This window comes from Acartia tonsa, chromosome 4 (genome assembly GCF_053477335.1).
Source record: "Acartia tonsa isolate MP-2025a chromosome 4, ASM5347733v1, whole genome shotgun sequence".
NCBI lineage: Eukaryota > Metazoa > Arthropoda > Copepoda > Calanoida > Acartiidae > Acartia > Acartia tonsa.
In genome coordinates this window covers 35,808,426-35,825,030 of record NC_137263.1, presented here as the reverse complement: position 1 = coordinate 35,825,030, position 16,605 = coordinate 35,808,426, and the positions used below count along the sequence as shown (strand labels likewise).

Below are 16,605 nucleotides of genomic sequence, written 5' to 3'. Positions count from 1 at the left end.
AAAAGCTTAGCAACAACTTTTTGAAACATTTATTCTTAGGAAGATTAGTCATAATGTTTTAGGAGTAATATCTCGATAATTTCATAGTAAGATGTAATTAATTCCATGTTTTTTGCAAGCTTTTCATGATCAGGCATTAGATGTAACTAAAATAGTAAAAGCGCAGTCAACCTATAATTGTTAATGTTCGTTTGTCTAACTGTCTGATTTGATGAGTTCGAATGTTCTTTTTACAAATGACGCCCTTAAGTAACCCGTCAGTTTTGTTCAACTATAAAGGAACAATAAAATACTTCGCCTCTCAGAGGAGGTGTTTCTTCAGTCCAGCTTAAAAGAAAATAGCGATCTAATAGTTCAATATGGCTGGTTCAATGAACATCATTCTGAATGAGATTCTGTCTTGGAAATAACTGTTTATGATATTATTTGAGGAAATTATCATTTCCTACAATTTTTTTTCTTAAGTAGAAAATTATAATCTTGTGTTTTATGCAAAAGTTACTTATTATTTTATTCATTCATTTTCTTTTGATTTTTTATACTGAGCCGTAATTACTAATTAAAGAATTAGTTCTGTTAAAACTTCTGTTGAGAACCCCCCCCCCCCCCCCCTCCATCAACCAAAAAATAGTTTAAATCTTTGAAGTACTTGTAACTTTCGTATAGTTAGAAAATAGAGAGTTACCTGGAAAATTGAAATAAATTTTTTTTTTCAATTCAATATGCACACCCATCAGAGAGGGGGGACACATAATATAAACTCTCAAAGGGGAATAACATATACTATAAAAATAGTTTTAATCAAATGTAGCAAAACTTTTGTTTGTTATTTAGCAAAAAAATTACACTTTTTAAATTAAGAAAATGCGACAAATAAAGAAAAAAGAAAATGTGATGTCAAAATAAATTCTATAAAAGCTAAATATTATATCCTTTTATGACAGTCCTTTTTTCTATTTTGCGGTTTCTGAAGGAAAAAATGTAGATAAAGAGGGGAGAGAAAAAGTTTGAAAGTTGTTCATAGCATAACAGATTTCTCATTAAACACAAACACCTTTTACTGTAATTAGAATTGAAAGATTCGGTAGTCATTTTGAACTAGTTAGCCTGTGCAAAATATATATTAAAAACATCTCTCTATACAATTTCTTCAGATAAAATAGCATAGAAAAATGGACAGTAAAACGAATTTTGTTTCTTACAATCAAAAGTAAAACTTGACTAACAGACAAACATCACTTTTCTTGTATTTTATTATGTATTTGTCTATTTTTATAGATTTTGTCTTCTCTTGATGTACAAATTAGGAAATTCTCAGTGTTGTCATCGATTTTCTTATCCATTTACATTTTAGAGATAATAATCGACATAAATATATATTTATTTATATTTTATATACATTTTTAACATTTTTTATAGCAGAAATAATATGCCATCCATGAAATTTTATGATATTTTGGCCTCTAAAAGAATTTATTTATATTTTATTTCATTCTATATAAAAAAGTTTTTGAGTAAATTTTTCTAGGTCAGGAGTCACCCATCGCTCCCCCCCCCCCAAACCTTCACATAAACATTATACATTTAAAATTGATAAAAATTATTGATAGATGTAATGAAAAGAAGATTGAGATTTTCCCTTTATCCTAAAGATTAAGAACAAAGAAAATTACTAAGGTCAATCACTGAATTTGTTAGTGGACCCAAAAACATTTCCCCACTCCTTATTTTATAATAATAAGAGCAGTACCTTAACCCAATAGGATACTAGCCCTTTTGGAGCTCATTAATTAAACTTATTTAACATAACTTAACCAAAAGAATGCAGTAAATATTTTTTTTCTCGTATAAAGATAAATCATCTGGAGCGAGGGGATATGAGTCAACTGGCGATTTTAAAGATTTTACAAGAATTACTGTGGGGGTGAATGTTAATTACATCAAGAATTTTCAACATTTTAGGTTGTTGTTGGGGGGGGGGGGGGGAGAAAGAAAAATTAGGTGCTATTGTACTCTTATATATATATATATATATATCTTAGCCAACTTCTTTCAAATGCTTTGCTACTCTATATCTAGGAGTCAACTGGATAATTAGATTGTGCGGTCTCATTATAGTACTGTATAGTAGTTCATTGTTATTTTCATCTAAATTTCTGTTAACTCTCTTTAGTAAAACTAAATAAATTAACCACATAAGTTATTTAAAATTTGTTCTATATATATTAAAAACACTGCATAATGTATGTATATGTATTTATGTTTGCGAATTCTGGAGTGCAAATTGTCCCATTGTATTTTGCACATAGTAAAGGTTTTGCTAACATTATCTCAAACATTCACAAGGATAATGGGTAGGGTAAATTAAGATAAAATAGTTGTCTCTTATAGAAGATAATAGTATTCTAAAATGTATTTTTCAAATTAATGTAATTTCAAGCTTGTTTTTTTATTGTCTAATAGCCATTTTTATACTATTAAATTAAAAATACAAAAAAAATTATTGGGTTTCAATCATATTTTGTAATGTAACTTGCCTATGTATGAATGTAAGCTTTTTGGATACTTCTTCAGTTCATCTCTCTCTATATGTATAGTAAAGTTATTTAATAAGCTTCATATACTATAGGAATGATTTTTTCTATATAAGTATTCCCTTTATATGAGGAAGAGATTAAGAAAAGCACCAATTCGATGCAACTTCTAAGAAGCGTCGATACTCTTTAATTCATCTTTTCTTTTCGTTTTTATTTATATGCATTGTATTAAAGTTTTACTTTGATGGATTCAAGACTTTTGTTGAAAGGGATCTACATAGGTTTTTTACATTTAAAAACAATCTTGAAAGCTAAAATTCCTCTTTTCATATTTGTATTTATTTTCATGATTTTTTGTTGGTTTTTAAGCTTTTATGGAAGTTGTCATCCTTGTTTAACATATGTTTCTTAAGAGATTAGAAGTGTTTGGGCTTTTCAGGGACAGGGTTTAGGATTCAGTCAATAAAAATATAAAAAATAAAGAAGTTAATACCTATTTAAGTAAACATTGTAACTTAATGACACAAATTTAGTTTTAGTAATATTAATTCTATAAACTTTCTTCTTTATGATAAATTCACTGAGTGAAAAAGTCTTTGATACTTCTTAGTTATTTATTGAAATATATTTCGGTGGACATTGCACCCTCTTCAGTCTAAATGACAATGCCTTATTCTTTTCTTAAACTTGCAATTTTCTTTGACTTAAAGTTTTGTCTTCATTGTTGTACTATTTATTTTCACAAGCGGCTGTGATCTAGCGTCTAGGGGCTCTGTATTTGAAGGAAGGTAAGGGCTGAAACAATTCTTAAAGTCTAAAATAAAATCACATAAACAACTGACATTTATAAGCGTCACTGATAAGCATTTTCTGATCAGACTCTCCATTTCCGAGGTCTTAAACTTCAGACAAAAAGTTTTATTATTAGGATTAGTGATATGTTTGTACTTATGGCTAATATACTTATTACTTGAAATGAAAGATTTATATAGCTTTATTTCTTAACAAGCATAAAACTATTTGCATATAAATTTTAACACTATATTTGTGAGGAGTGACTAAAAATAATATTTCAAAACAATTACTTACCTGTATTTTAAAATATTTATTTTCATCCACTGCACTGGTTATTGTTTAGAGACTTATGCAACTGTCCTTAAATTTGAGAGATTTTTCTCTTAAAACAGCTAGTAATCTTTTTTTAGTACTACTTGTACACTTTTTATTTTGATTTTAAAAAAGAAAACATGTTTTTTTTTGGGGGGGGGGAGATTTTTAGTGGTGCTTTCTCATGGGAGATTGGCGGTACCCTCCCCCAAAATAGTTATAAAACTTCCCAGGAACTATGAGAAGCTACACTGTAAAGGAGAACCGTATCGGTTCAGCGGTTAGTAAGATTCTTCGCATCAGACAGACAGACAAAGATACTGTTACTTTTATATAATAAGGATAAATAAGTTTCTTTAAAAATTTTGAAAAGTTAATTAATAAGATATTATTTTTGTGATGAAAAAAAACATCACATGATTTTAAAAAAAAAAGGGTTTTGTCTAAATCGCATAAACACTGATTACTTGATGTTTGAGTTTATAATTACAATCTTTTTTCTTTCTATTCATGCTGGTTTATAAGTGTTTCTTCAATTATGCTAATAAGTATTAATTCAAAATAGCTAATGAATAATGGTTCAAATCTCGCTATTTAAAGTTATTAAAAAGATGGATAGGGTTAGATCAATAAAAGATAATTTAATTATCTCCCTCAATTTGATTTTAGCCATAAACTGAAAAAGAAAGAAGGAGAAAGGGTTGTAAATTGAATTTACTTTGTATATTTTCTCTACCCGAGTAATATTTATGCTAATTTATAATTTGGCATTACTGTAAAAACATTGTTTTTTTTAAAGATAAATTAAGGCCTAACAAACGCTATTGTTTAAAATGTTTGAATAGAATAGGATGATTCTCTTTATATCTACAGTCACATCTAAATTATAATTACATATCTGCGTAAAAAGAAACTACCCAAATCTAGAGAAAACAAAGCCATTTCTTATTTTGAAACAATTCATTTGCTTCTATAAACAGAGTTTCTCAATACAATTTTTTGTTTGTCAATAAATATTTCTGCAATACAAATATGATTTCTTAACAATCGATCGGATACGTTAAAATTCGCCATTAGCCTTCTACATATATTATTCAAATTTCAGAATTTCTTATGTAGCTAAATAATGTATCCTTTATCATAGGAAAATTTTGCAAGAAGGAATGGAATTTAAAAAAGGGGTATTTTGTGTATAAATCAATGGGGATGTACATTTTTTTACTTGCCGGCCATTGTCTTATCTCTTTAGATCCCATAAATTTTTTAATCGTCTATGTACTATGCACTATGTTTCAAGTATTTTCTTGATTCGTTGGATATAATTCTTTATGCATTTTTAATATTATTCTTTATTTTTCAGGATTGCCCATGTAGTAGTGGACGTTACCGTTATGGACCTGAACGACAACCCGCCCATGTTCGTGAATAAGCCGTACTACGCCGTTCTTTCCAGAGAGGCGGACAGGGACACCCAGGTCATCCGGGTCATGGCTGTTGACCTGGACAAGGGCTCGAACGGCGATATCTACTACCAGCTGGTGCGCGGCAACGGCGATTTATTCCGCGTCGGCCGCAAATCTGGATTGATCACGCTGAAGAAGAAATTAAACAGTTCCCGCGAAGATTTTATACTAACCGTGGCGGCGTATGACGGTGGCAGCCCGCCGTATTTGTCAGAAACTCAGGTTTTAGTCAAAATTGTAGAAGAATCCGTCCCTAGCTTTGAGGAACAGAGCTATAAAATGACCGTAGCCGAGGATGTTGAAACCTATTCGCCTGTTCTAAAAGCCCGAGCTATCAGCCCCAACGGGGGTGACCTCATCTATACCATTGAATCTGGAAATGAAGAGGAAATATTTTCTGTTGACTACAAGGATGGTGTTATCTTTGTCAACGAAGGATTGGATTATGAAACACGTTCCATGCATCAGCTAACCCTGCGGGCTACTGACAAATCAACATCTGGATATTCCGAAGCTATAGTATTTATAACATTAAGTGATGCTAACGATAACACTCCGCAATTCAATAATGATTCTTACTATGTTACCGTCAGTGAATCTCTTGCTCTTGGATCTGTGTTAATCAAAGTAGAAGCTAGTGATAAAGATTCTGGAATGAATGCTGAAATTGAGTATACTATTGATATTGGCGAGACTAGCAGACATAATGATGATGCTCAACTATTTTCAATTGACGCTGAAACCGGCGAAATAAGCCTGGCCAAGCTGCTTGATTATGAAAGACATAAAAGCCACACGCTAACCATACATGCCACGGACAAAGGCAGCCCACCAAGAACCGGCGAAACCATCGTGTTCATCACCGTCGAAGACAGCAATGACAATCCGCCGAGTTTCGACGAGGCGGAGTATAACTTTAGCCTATCCAAGCAGGCGACTCGCGGCCAGTTTGTGGGTAAGGTTCGGGCGGTGGATCCGGATTATACTGACAACGTCAAGCTGAGATACTCTGTGACAGCTGGTAATGAACATCAAGTTTTCTCAATTGATGAAAAGACTGGATCAATTAGTTTGATAAATCTTCACAGCTTTGAGAAATCTCAAGATTACCTGCTAAATATTTCTGTCAGTGACGGCGTTTACGCGCGTAGCACCAAGGTCGGAGTTAACCTGTACAGCTCCAACCGCTACAACCCAGAATTCCGCCAATCCTTGTACGAGGTAAAAATGCGGGAAAATTCTCCCGCGGGATCTGAAGTTGTCCGCGTGTCTGCCCGCGATATGGACGGAAACGACCGTTTGACCTTCTCAATAATATCCGAGAAATGTAAACATTTGTTCAAAATCGATCCTAATAATGGTTTAATTACTACCACTGAAGTACTTGATCGTGAAGTTAAGGAAAGTTATGATATACCTGTTCAAGTAAATGATGGCAATGGAAGAAACGGATTTACAACAGTAAAGATTATTTTACTGGATGAAAACGACAATGCACCAGAATTCCCTCTACCAGAATATAAAGCAAACATACCATCTGACCTAAGTGCAGGAACTGAAATTATCAAAGTTTCCGCGACGGACAAAGACGTTGGACCAAATGCCGAGCTTAAATATTCAATCTACGACAAGCAGTCTTCTGGCGTTAACGATATCTTTAAGATTAACAAGGAAACTGGGCAAATATTTTTGCGTGCGCCTGTTAAGGAGTTGGAAAATCAAGTATTTCAATTTTTTGTTCGCGCCGAGGATCGGGGCGGCGAAAATTTCCAGCATTCTGACTGTCCGGTTGAGGTTTTCATCCGCAGCCCGTTGGACGCGCCGCCAATCTTTCAGAAGATCAACCCAATGTACTTTCTAAGCGAGGACAGCCCGGTAGGAACGATAGTGGCGGAATTGGCGGTTATAGCGGCACCTGACGTTACCGTTAACTACCAGATAGCCTCTAGACTATATGCAGAAGAGGGGACGAGGGAAGAGGACGCACTCTTCCAGGTTGACTCCAAGGGAAGGGTAATCATATCCAACCTGTTGGACCGAGAGGTCGAGGGACTGCACAACATTGTGGTGATGGCAGAGACAGACTCGAGCCCCAGCTTGAATGCCTACATGGAGATCAGTGTCCAGGTTCTGGATGTCAATGATAATGCTCCCAGGTATGGATATAATTTTTAATGTTTTTTCGGCCTTATTGTAACAAAAAAAAACATTGTAATTGCCTTTTCCACCTATTAGATTTTTATTACCAAACGCTTTCTCGTCATTTTTGGCCGTAAGTAGGTGAATGTAGTCGGAATAATTTTTAGACGCTTTATGTGTTTTATATATTTGTACACTAGTTTCTTTATTTCAAAAAGGCATTAGTTTTCACATGAAAACTAATCTTGTTTAATTTTTAAAGTCATATTTAGGATGTCAGATATTAGGTTTAAAACCTAAACTATTTCCTCTTAACCTTTTCTGTATTGAAATGAAATAAAAATGGTAGGATATAATATGTTATATTTTTTAGATTTTCGTCAGCTGAATATGAAGTGCAGCTACTGGAATCTGTTGCCCCTCACACACAAATTATTCAGGTACACAAAATTAATTTGGTTTTGAAATATTCTCCTTATTGAATACTAAGTAGAGAAACTACTCTGATCGAAATGATATGGAGGAAATGTGATTATCTCGGCTGTTACTCAAAGTAGACAGCTGAAAGTTTTTGTGAAGATCTCCTTTACTTTGACCTTTGGTTTGTCAGGATCTTAAAAGGGGGGAGGCGGATGTGCCACTTTTTGAAACCAAAACTAAAAGTCAAAGGAACTCAACTAAAAAAAGAGTTACAGGTCTGAGATTTTGCATGGCAGTTGCTTTATAGGGTTACAATATGGAACAGTGAAGAAACGGCGGCGCATCCGCCGAAAACCGCCGAGAAATTGCAAAAAAAATCTGCGGTTTTCGGCGGTTGCGCCGCCGTTTCTTCACAGTTCCATATTGTACCTCTATAAAGCAACTGCCATGCAAAATCTCAGACCTGTAACTCTTTTTTTAGTTGAGTTCATTTGTTGACTTTTAGTTTTGGTTTCAAAAAGTGGCACATCCGCCTCCCCCTTTACAATTTCAATATTATTATACTCGCAAACATGACATCACCTATGCTATTTCCCGTCAACTCCACGTACCTTTTATGCCTATGTTATGTTTCTCCTACACACCTTATTATAGGATTTCAAACAAACTTTTGTACAATAAGGAACCATAGAAGGTTGACAAGGATTAGATGTGATTTAATCGAAATATATTCCTCCAATTGACTGTGTGTTTTTCCTTGGTTAGTCTCTTTTCAACATTGCCGTGTATTATTCCATAGGATTTTAATTACCTATACCTGAAATTAAACTTGATATTTAATTTAGGTGCAAGCCACAGACCCGGACCTTGCCAACAACGGGGAGGTGACCTACAGCTTTGCCAGCCAGTCCGCCCACCTCGAGCAGATGTTCAGCATAGATCCACACAACGGCTGGATATCCACTCAGGCAGACCTGGACTACGAGACTGTCCAGCAATATACCCTCTATATTGTGGCCACCGACAACGGCAAGCAGAAGCTGGCCTCCGAGGCCAAGGTTCAGATAAATCTTATGGATACCAACGATAATCCTCCCGAGTTCAGCCAGCTTCTATACACTGCGGCTGTCAATGAAGGTGCTCTACCTGGCACCGTAATATTCCAACTACAAGTCACAGACGCCGACAAAGACATCAGATCAGACATCATGTATTCCATCAGCAATGGCGACCTGAACGGCCAATTCCAGGTGAAACGTAACGGCGAAGTTTACGTTGCCGGAGCACTAGACCGCGAAACCCAAAAAGACTACAGGCTGGAAATTGTTGCCACAGACGGATTATATGTTGCGCATACAAAAGTGTTAATTGAACTGTTGGACGAAAATGATTCACCACCAGTGTGTATCCAATACGAGTATGTTGAACAGATATCAGAAAATCTGCTGCCTGGCACAAATATCCTCACCATAACTGCAACAGACGCTGATGAAGAACAAAATGCCCGCCAAAGTTTCTCGCTGTCCGGGCCAACCCGGGAATATTTTAGCATTCACGCAGAAACAGGTCAGCTGTCAACAGCTCTAATGCTTGATCGGGAACAGATTGACGAGCATCATCTAGTGGTTCGTGTCGCGGATAGGGATGAACCATCCTGGTTTTGTGAAAGCAAAGTTGTGCTACATATTATGGATGCTAACGACAACAAGCCAATGTTTGACGCAGACGAGCTGAACGCGGTTGTGTCGGAGGATGCAGCCATCGGCCGCATTGTCACCAAAGTGCATGCCACCGATTTGGATCTCGGCGACAATCGGCGGATCACGTATTCGTTGATTGACTCCGCCGACGGGCATTTTGATATCGAACCAGAGAACGGGTTGATCCGTGTGAACCGTGAGCTGGACAGGGAGGCCAGGGACATGTACAACCTGTCTGTCCGGGCCATGGACGCGGGGAGGCCCAGGTTGACCGCTGTTGCCCACATTCTTGTCAGAGTTCTAGGTAAAATTTTGTTTTTCTTTAGTAGCTAAGCTATTCTTCAAGTCATGTGTGTGTTGGTTGGTTGGTTTGATGGCAATGCTACAGGTGTCCAATCTAAAACTTTAGACTCTCTCTCTCTCACACACACACACACACACACACACACACACACAAACACAACTCAATGTTTATCTTACAATTACTAAACCAAAAGTTTTATTTAATTTGAAGAATATATTTAAAATTCTAGTATTAGTGTTTCTATCGCAAACTTTATTTTAAACTTGACAATGAAATTGTTACTTCCAATTTTAACTTGTTGGCATACAAAACTACTAGAAAGCCTGAATATAAAAAAATGTCAGTTTTTCCTCACACTTTTCACTATGTCAAAACTTGAAAAATAATGGAGGCTGCACTTTTTTCTTTTAAAGTTGATTTACCCTACTTCAAAAATAGGTTTTAAAAATGGAAACCTATTTGAACCTTTCCTCTAAAAGAGAACTCTAATCATTTCTGTAGTTAGAGAGATATTAGCGGTCAGCCATTCATACATAATAACACCCATACTATTTAATATTATGATAGCAAGTTGCTATTTTCTTACTAAATATTTATACAATTATTTTTCTGTCTTGTGTGAACATATTAAACTAATAAGACAAAATTGCTAAAACAAATAGTTTCAACGAAACAAGGTCAACAAAAATTAAGGACAGCCCCGCAGGGCTTAGTTTAAGTTCTCTAAACTATGTGTATTACAACAGGGATATATTCATCAATTATTTATATTAGAATAAAGAAGTCATAAACCTTACATAAAAGTAACAGGATGTCTGTCTTTCTGTGTAGTTATGGTTTTACAATGGAGCCCATGGAAGGTTTGAAACTATTTTGGGGGAGAAATTGTCTCTAGAAACAACACCCCACCCCCCCCCCTCAAAAAAAAAGAAAAAAATAAGTGCCCAGAGGTTTTTAAGGTCTATATTTTATGTAATAGACTTGATAAATACATATATAAAATTTGTTAATTACAAAATGCTTTAAACTAAGTTTTAATTAAGCTAATTAAGCTTACAATTAAAATCATTATTAATAGACTGACTCAGTTTACAAGTATTTATACTGAAAATAAACTAAATATAAAAATATATATTGTAAGAAAATATCCTAATAACAGAAGTGAATATATATACTGGTAAGAATATATTAGGCATGAACAAATTCAATGTTTCTTTTTTGGTTATTGTTCAGCTTTCAAAAGTTCTGTTACGCCACAAAACAGCTAATGTTTTAATAGCAAAAACTTATAAAGCTAGTCAGTGAAAATCTTAAATTTTTGTTACCTTAATGTCATGAGCGGCCCCTAATAATTAGGGGCTCTGTATTCAAAGAAGGTGAAAGGGCATTAAATAAGCCTAAACCCATTACAAAAACTCAGATACAAAATATAAAATGTGAATCTTTCCTAAAATGGAGGACTCAATCTGTTCAGTGGTTAGCGAGATCTTAACGAACATATAAATAACTTACTACTTTATATAATAGCACTAGTGGCTTCGCCCCTAGCCTCTAGGGGCTTTGCCCCAAGAGGTATAATTACATCTTCTATTACTTACCCAGCAGAACGGATCACAAATTTTCGCACCTACCTAGCAGGAAAACATTTTGCGATTAAATTCGCAAACTTCGTAAAATTCGTAAATTTTGTAAAATTCGTAAATTTCGTAAAATTCGTAAAATTTGTAAAAAAAAAAAAAAAAAAAAAAAAAAAAATGGGAGGGGGATTTTTTTGTTTTCGGGGGGGTTGGGGGTGTCCCACCCCCCAAGAAAATAGCTTAAAACCACCACAGGACCAATAGGTATATACCCTGAAGAGTAGAATCCGATCGTTTCAGTGGTTACCGAGATCTTAAGGGACAGACAGACAGACGGACAGACAGACATCGTTCTACTTTGTATTATAGATAATACAGGCTCCTTATTTTGCACTATAGTATAAGGATAAAAATAATGCATGTGATCTCAATAATGATCATATTTGACAATTTTAGAATTCAAAGGAAAAATGTTTTTCTTGATGGCTGTAGGTTAAAAAAATGTATATAATCAATAAAAACTTCAATTATATTATGTTTAAATGAAAACCTAAAGACAAAAGTTGCTACAATGAAGGAGCGCCTAATAAATATGCAGCAAATATGTATTTTGAAAAGTTGTAGAGATAAGACATGGATATAGGGGAAATTTTTTTTATACATTTTCGACTTGCTGAAAAGACATACTCTTATAAAATTGTACATCTTTCATTTTTGGATAACAATTGCAACATTCTGCTTATAGATAAGATACTGAAAAACACAGCTTAGCTGAAAATTTTCATAAAAATAGATGATAAATTGATGCAAAAGATAAAAAACTATTTGGACACTGCTAGTTTGTGCTACCCAATCACAATGTCACATAAGTTTTAAAGCCATTGAATGAGAGGTTTAATTTATAAAAATTTTATATTCATTAGATAAAAATAATGGCATTACAAATATTAAAACTACCCACATTGTATAAAATGAAAATTATTTTTAAAAAATACTTCTTACAATTTTTTCTCCACTGGACCTTTTTTTACCTATTCCTTTCCCTCATAAATAAGGGGAGAGGGGTAGAATTTTGAGTACATATATTATTCTAGATATGACAAGTATAAAACCCAAGCTTTTTACTTTAATTTATTTCCACAAAGTAACAGGATGTCTATCTTTATGTATGTTTGTGACTCTTAGATGGACCGATATTTCAACAATATTTTAAATGTTTTACATTGGTCCCAGAAAGTTTTTTTTTCTATATCTCCTTGAGGCGTGGGGCGAAGCCACAGGTGTGAAATAAGAATTTATACTTTCAATTTTGCTTAAATTAAAAAATTCTTAAATTTAAAAAAGTTCATCCTACGATTCCATTACCTTTCTTATCATGCTATCATCAAAATTAAGTCCAATTATCAATAATTTTCATTTATCATGCATTTGGAGCAATTTTAAACCCTACTTTGTTTGCGTGCTTTACATAAAATAGATTTTTAAGTTAATGCTTAGTTATTATGGACATAAGAATTACGGTCCTACGACAAACGCAGGAGTCCCAAACGTCGGAGTGGACAAACGTCGGAGTGGACACTTAACCTAACCTATTTTAGACCATCTTATAGTTTTTTTTAAATGCCTAACCCCTGCGGGGGGCTTATTTGTTCATTCATATCTTAACCTAACCTAATCTATATAGAAATACTTAATAAAATTATTATTTTAACACTCCTGCGTTTGTCCACTCCGACGTTTGGGACTCCTGCGTTTGTCCTGGAACCAGAATTATATTATTTTGCTGTTTGTTACTTTACTGTTCTTTTTAACAATGTTAGCTTTTTATTGCTGCACTACTTACGGAAATAGTTGTCCTAGGTTACATATTCCTAGTGATATCATAAAACTATCCCGAACCTATGTGAAGCTTTTCTAAATTAGAGAACTTAATCGGTTCAGTGGTTAGTGAGATCTAAACGGACCAGGGATAAGGGATAGGAAACCTGGCCATAAATTAGGTCTCGGCCTGGTTTTGAAAGGGATCATGCAACTTTTACCATTTGCCTAATTTAATGACCTTACTGGCGGACGGCTCATATTGGCTACCGCTCTAAACCAATAGTGTTCTGTGATTTGGGCTTGTTTTGTATCAACCAATCACCAATTGGCGGCGCCAATTGGTGATTGGTTGATACAAAACAAGCCCAAATCACAGATGGCGGAAATTTTAGAAGCAGACAATTCTAGAAAAAATAATGATTTCGTCTGCTACGAAAAAATAAATATAAATGGTGTTAGATCACATTAGTTTAATTATTAAATCTGCTTAGAGTTAAACATTAAAAAAGGGCCATATAGAAAAAACAAAAATAACGGGATTATTTTTTTGGAAAGAAGGTAGCTACGAATTTTCATTTGGTAGTTTATAAATTAGATGTTGTATTTTGAATTTTAAAAATTTAGTACAGAATTGATACAACACCTTAACCTTAATTTTTGTACAATACAACACAGTACAGATATATTATTACATTATAGTATCCAAAGAACTTGATAGAATGTTACCCAAGTGCATATTTATTTATTTATTTTGAATTTTAATTAGCAATGAAATTTTCAAATAAAATTTTTACTCATTAATAAAAATGCAAATAATACAAACTAAAATCTGTCTGAGGGAAACCCAACGATAGCTTTCTGACAGTTCAAATTACCAAAGTAAAAGATAAAAAATTTTGGGAGAGAAAAAACTTCATTTTAACAAAAGCCATTAATATATAGGTTTATAAAAAGTTATGTTTTTTACTTTAAACTAGCTACCTGAATTTGATTCTATACTTTATCTACACACACACACACAGCTTTTTCATTAGAGTTTAGGACGAACCACTGCGTCATCCCAAAACTGGTTTATTAGGCCTAGGCTTGAAATAGGCCTGAAATAATATTTTCTTACGTTTCCCATCCCTTATCCCTGAAACGGACAAACAAAAAATCGTATTACTTATTACCGGTAAAACAATTAGCCTTTATGTCAAAAAGTATCATTTAATCGCAAAAATAAATTAGCGAAAAGAATAAGGATGTAGTATCATATGCTCTTGGACTTGTGTGCGTCCAAATGATTACAAACCAAGAGAATACCCATTTAGACCATATTTTTCGGCTGCTAAATAATATTATTTGGTTTATGTCATTGAAAACATTAAATAATATTAGAATATTATATAATGCATTTCTGCACTTGAATAAATAAGAAAACTGCATAAAATAGCATTGCCAAGGTTAAGTGAAGGAGGGGGGGGGGGGGGGGGGGGTATGGTCAATATTATGATAATCATTTTAAAGGATATTGAGTTAAAAGTTAGCCCACGCCAAGGTATTGAAAACAAGAATGATAATATCCATTTAAAGGCAGTTAGAAATTAATAATATTACTATTTTTGTATTATTAGAGTAAAACACTGAATGGGGAAATGGTTAAATAACTGTATGTCTCCATCCCAAGAAACTTCTACCAACCCCAAGGGTTCTTTGAAAATCAACCAATAGTGTCGGGAATATTAATACAGCCATGTAGTTGAAAACAATTTGCTAGCAGACGAAAAAGGTCCTTGGAAAAGGGGGGCAGGTAGTTATCTGTATATACATCTATGCATAATTCTATTTTGTATTGAATATCCTTTACAATCTTGAGAAAAATACCAAATTTCAATTTTGGGAAGGGGTGAAGCGGTCAACATTTTTAGATTGTTTAACCTACGAGTACGACCAAATTTAATATTGCTTAATTCACTTCTACAAGAGACAAAATTAATTGAAAATAATTGTTTAAATCCAAATATATCATCATTTTTTAGAAGAGTGTAAAATATACTTTAAAAATCCCTCTTACATATATATATATATTTATTAACAATGGATGTAGAATATACGCGGATATTGTGACAGGGGGAAAATTGTTGCTAATTTAGGTTGATAACATGGAACTAGTTTAGTGGTCATTTCGCTCAACATCTAGTAGATGGGATGGGGTAAAGGGGGTTGATGGAATCGTTATTTTAGCCCGCTGTTTCATTCATTAGAAAACATGAAAATCTGGTGAAAGATCCAAGTAATATTATATCAAGTATAATAACTATTTTTCAAGTAAGGGTAACGAATGCCTATAGAGCTTGAGTTTGCAGAAAGTATTTATGCAAAAACAATTGTTATTTTTGCATGCAATTCTCAATTAATGCAAGTTCGGACACAGAGAGATACTCAGGAAAATAGAAACCGATTTACTTCTCCTTTAGTTATTTATCCGACACCTCATTTACCCAAGGATTTTAATTGAAAATACAATGGACGATATATCAATGTACAATCTCAATGATGAAAAACAAAATTACCCCATCTGTAAATTAAAATTATTGGTTATAAAGTTTAGACAAACCAATGAGGATTTAGTACAAGTAAAGTTTTGTTGAGTGCGCATGTTTTTTAAAACTTTGTGTACCAGATAAAAAAAACAGTCCAATGTCCTCTCCCTAACCAAATTTACCCATTCTATTTGATACATTGATTTGTTTGTCAGAATATTATTTGTGTCTTAGATGCAACATCGGTTTTCACTTTTATCTTCAATAATATACTTTCAACCGCGCAGCTGAATATACAACTCCAGTTTATCCTTTTTTCTTTAACGTCACTTAGAAAAAATGCCCTATAGATCATCTTAATAATTTGTTTCATTAAAAGCTTAAAACATAATCTTTTTAAAATGATTAAGAATTTTTTTTACGTTTTGAAAAAATCTTGAAATCTCTTTTTTGTTATGGAGCAAAATATCTCTAAAATGGCTGCACCAATTGGATTAGGCTTTTAAGAGAAGTCTCATATGTCAAATAGGATGTTTTTTTTGCTATTTTCCTTTCCATTTAAGAGCTACTGTTAGCTGCGCTAGTTAAATAAATAAAACGTCCTTGTTCTTACTGCATCTTATATTTAATAACTAAACAATTTGCTAAGGTATTTTTAGTTGCCTATTAAGATGTTAAAAAGTCAATAATTCTTAAATATTTCTACTAATTGGCGTTTTTGCATGGCTTGAAAAATTCTAAATATTTTTACAAAGTTATTTGTAGCAAAATTCAGAATTTTAGGGATAGAGTTGTTGGTCTTTAAAGTAATAAGATGTGTGCATGTCTTAAAAGATCACATAAGATGACGGATCGTTTTAAAGGAAGGTTTTAGGCTAATGGGTTGGGAGTGCGATCCCAAACAAAATTTAACAAAAATTAAAAAGATTTTTTGGTGGAGGTTCCAGTAGTAGTAAATATATAGTAAAAATTGTACTACCGTTTTGCAAATTTAAGTGGTTTCATATGAAGA

The 16,605-nt window shown here is 33.6% G+C and overlaps 1 protein-coding gene across 4 annotated transcripts in view; it reads left to right on the top strand.

Moving 5' to 3' along the window:
- Positions 1 to 16,605, top strand: part of LOC145316981 (fat-like cadherin-related tumor suppressor homolog) — a 77,884-nt gene that overhangs the window by 25,781 nt on the left and 35,498 nt on the right. For all 4 annotated transcript variants that reach the window (XR_013878791.1, XR_013878790.1, XR_013878789.1 and 1 more), the window contains exons 5-7: positions 5,005 to 7,263; positions 7,620 to 7,686; positions 8,512 to 9,670. Coding sequence is in view for 1 of the 4 variants with exons in the window: in XM_080157836.1 (XP_080013962.1) it covers positions 5,005 to 7,263; positions 7,620 to 7,686; positions 8,512 to 9,670 (3,485 nt within the window). In the remaining 3 variants the exon portion in view is untranslated. The remainder of the gene's footprint in view (positions 1 to 5,004; positions 7,264 to 7,619; positions 7,687 to 8,511; positions 9,671 to 16,605) is intronic.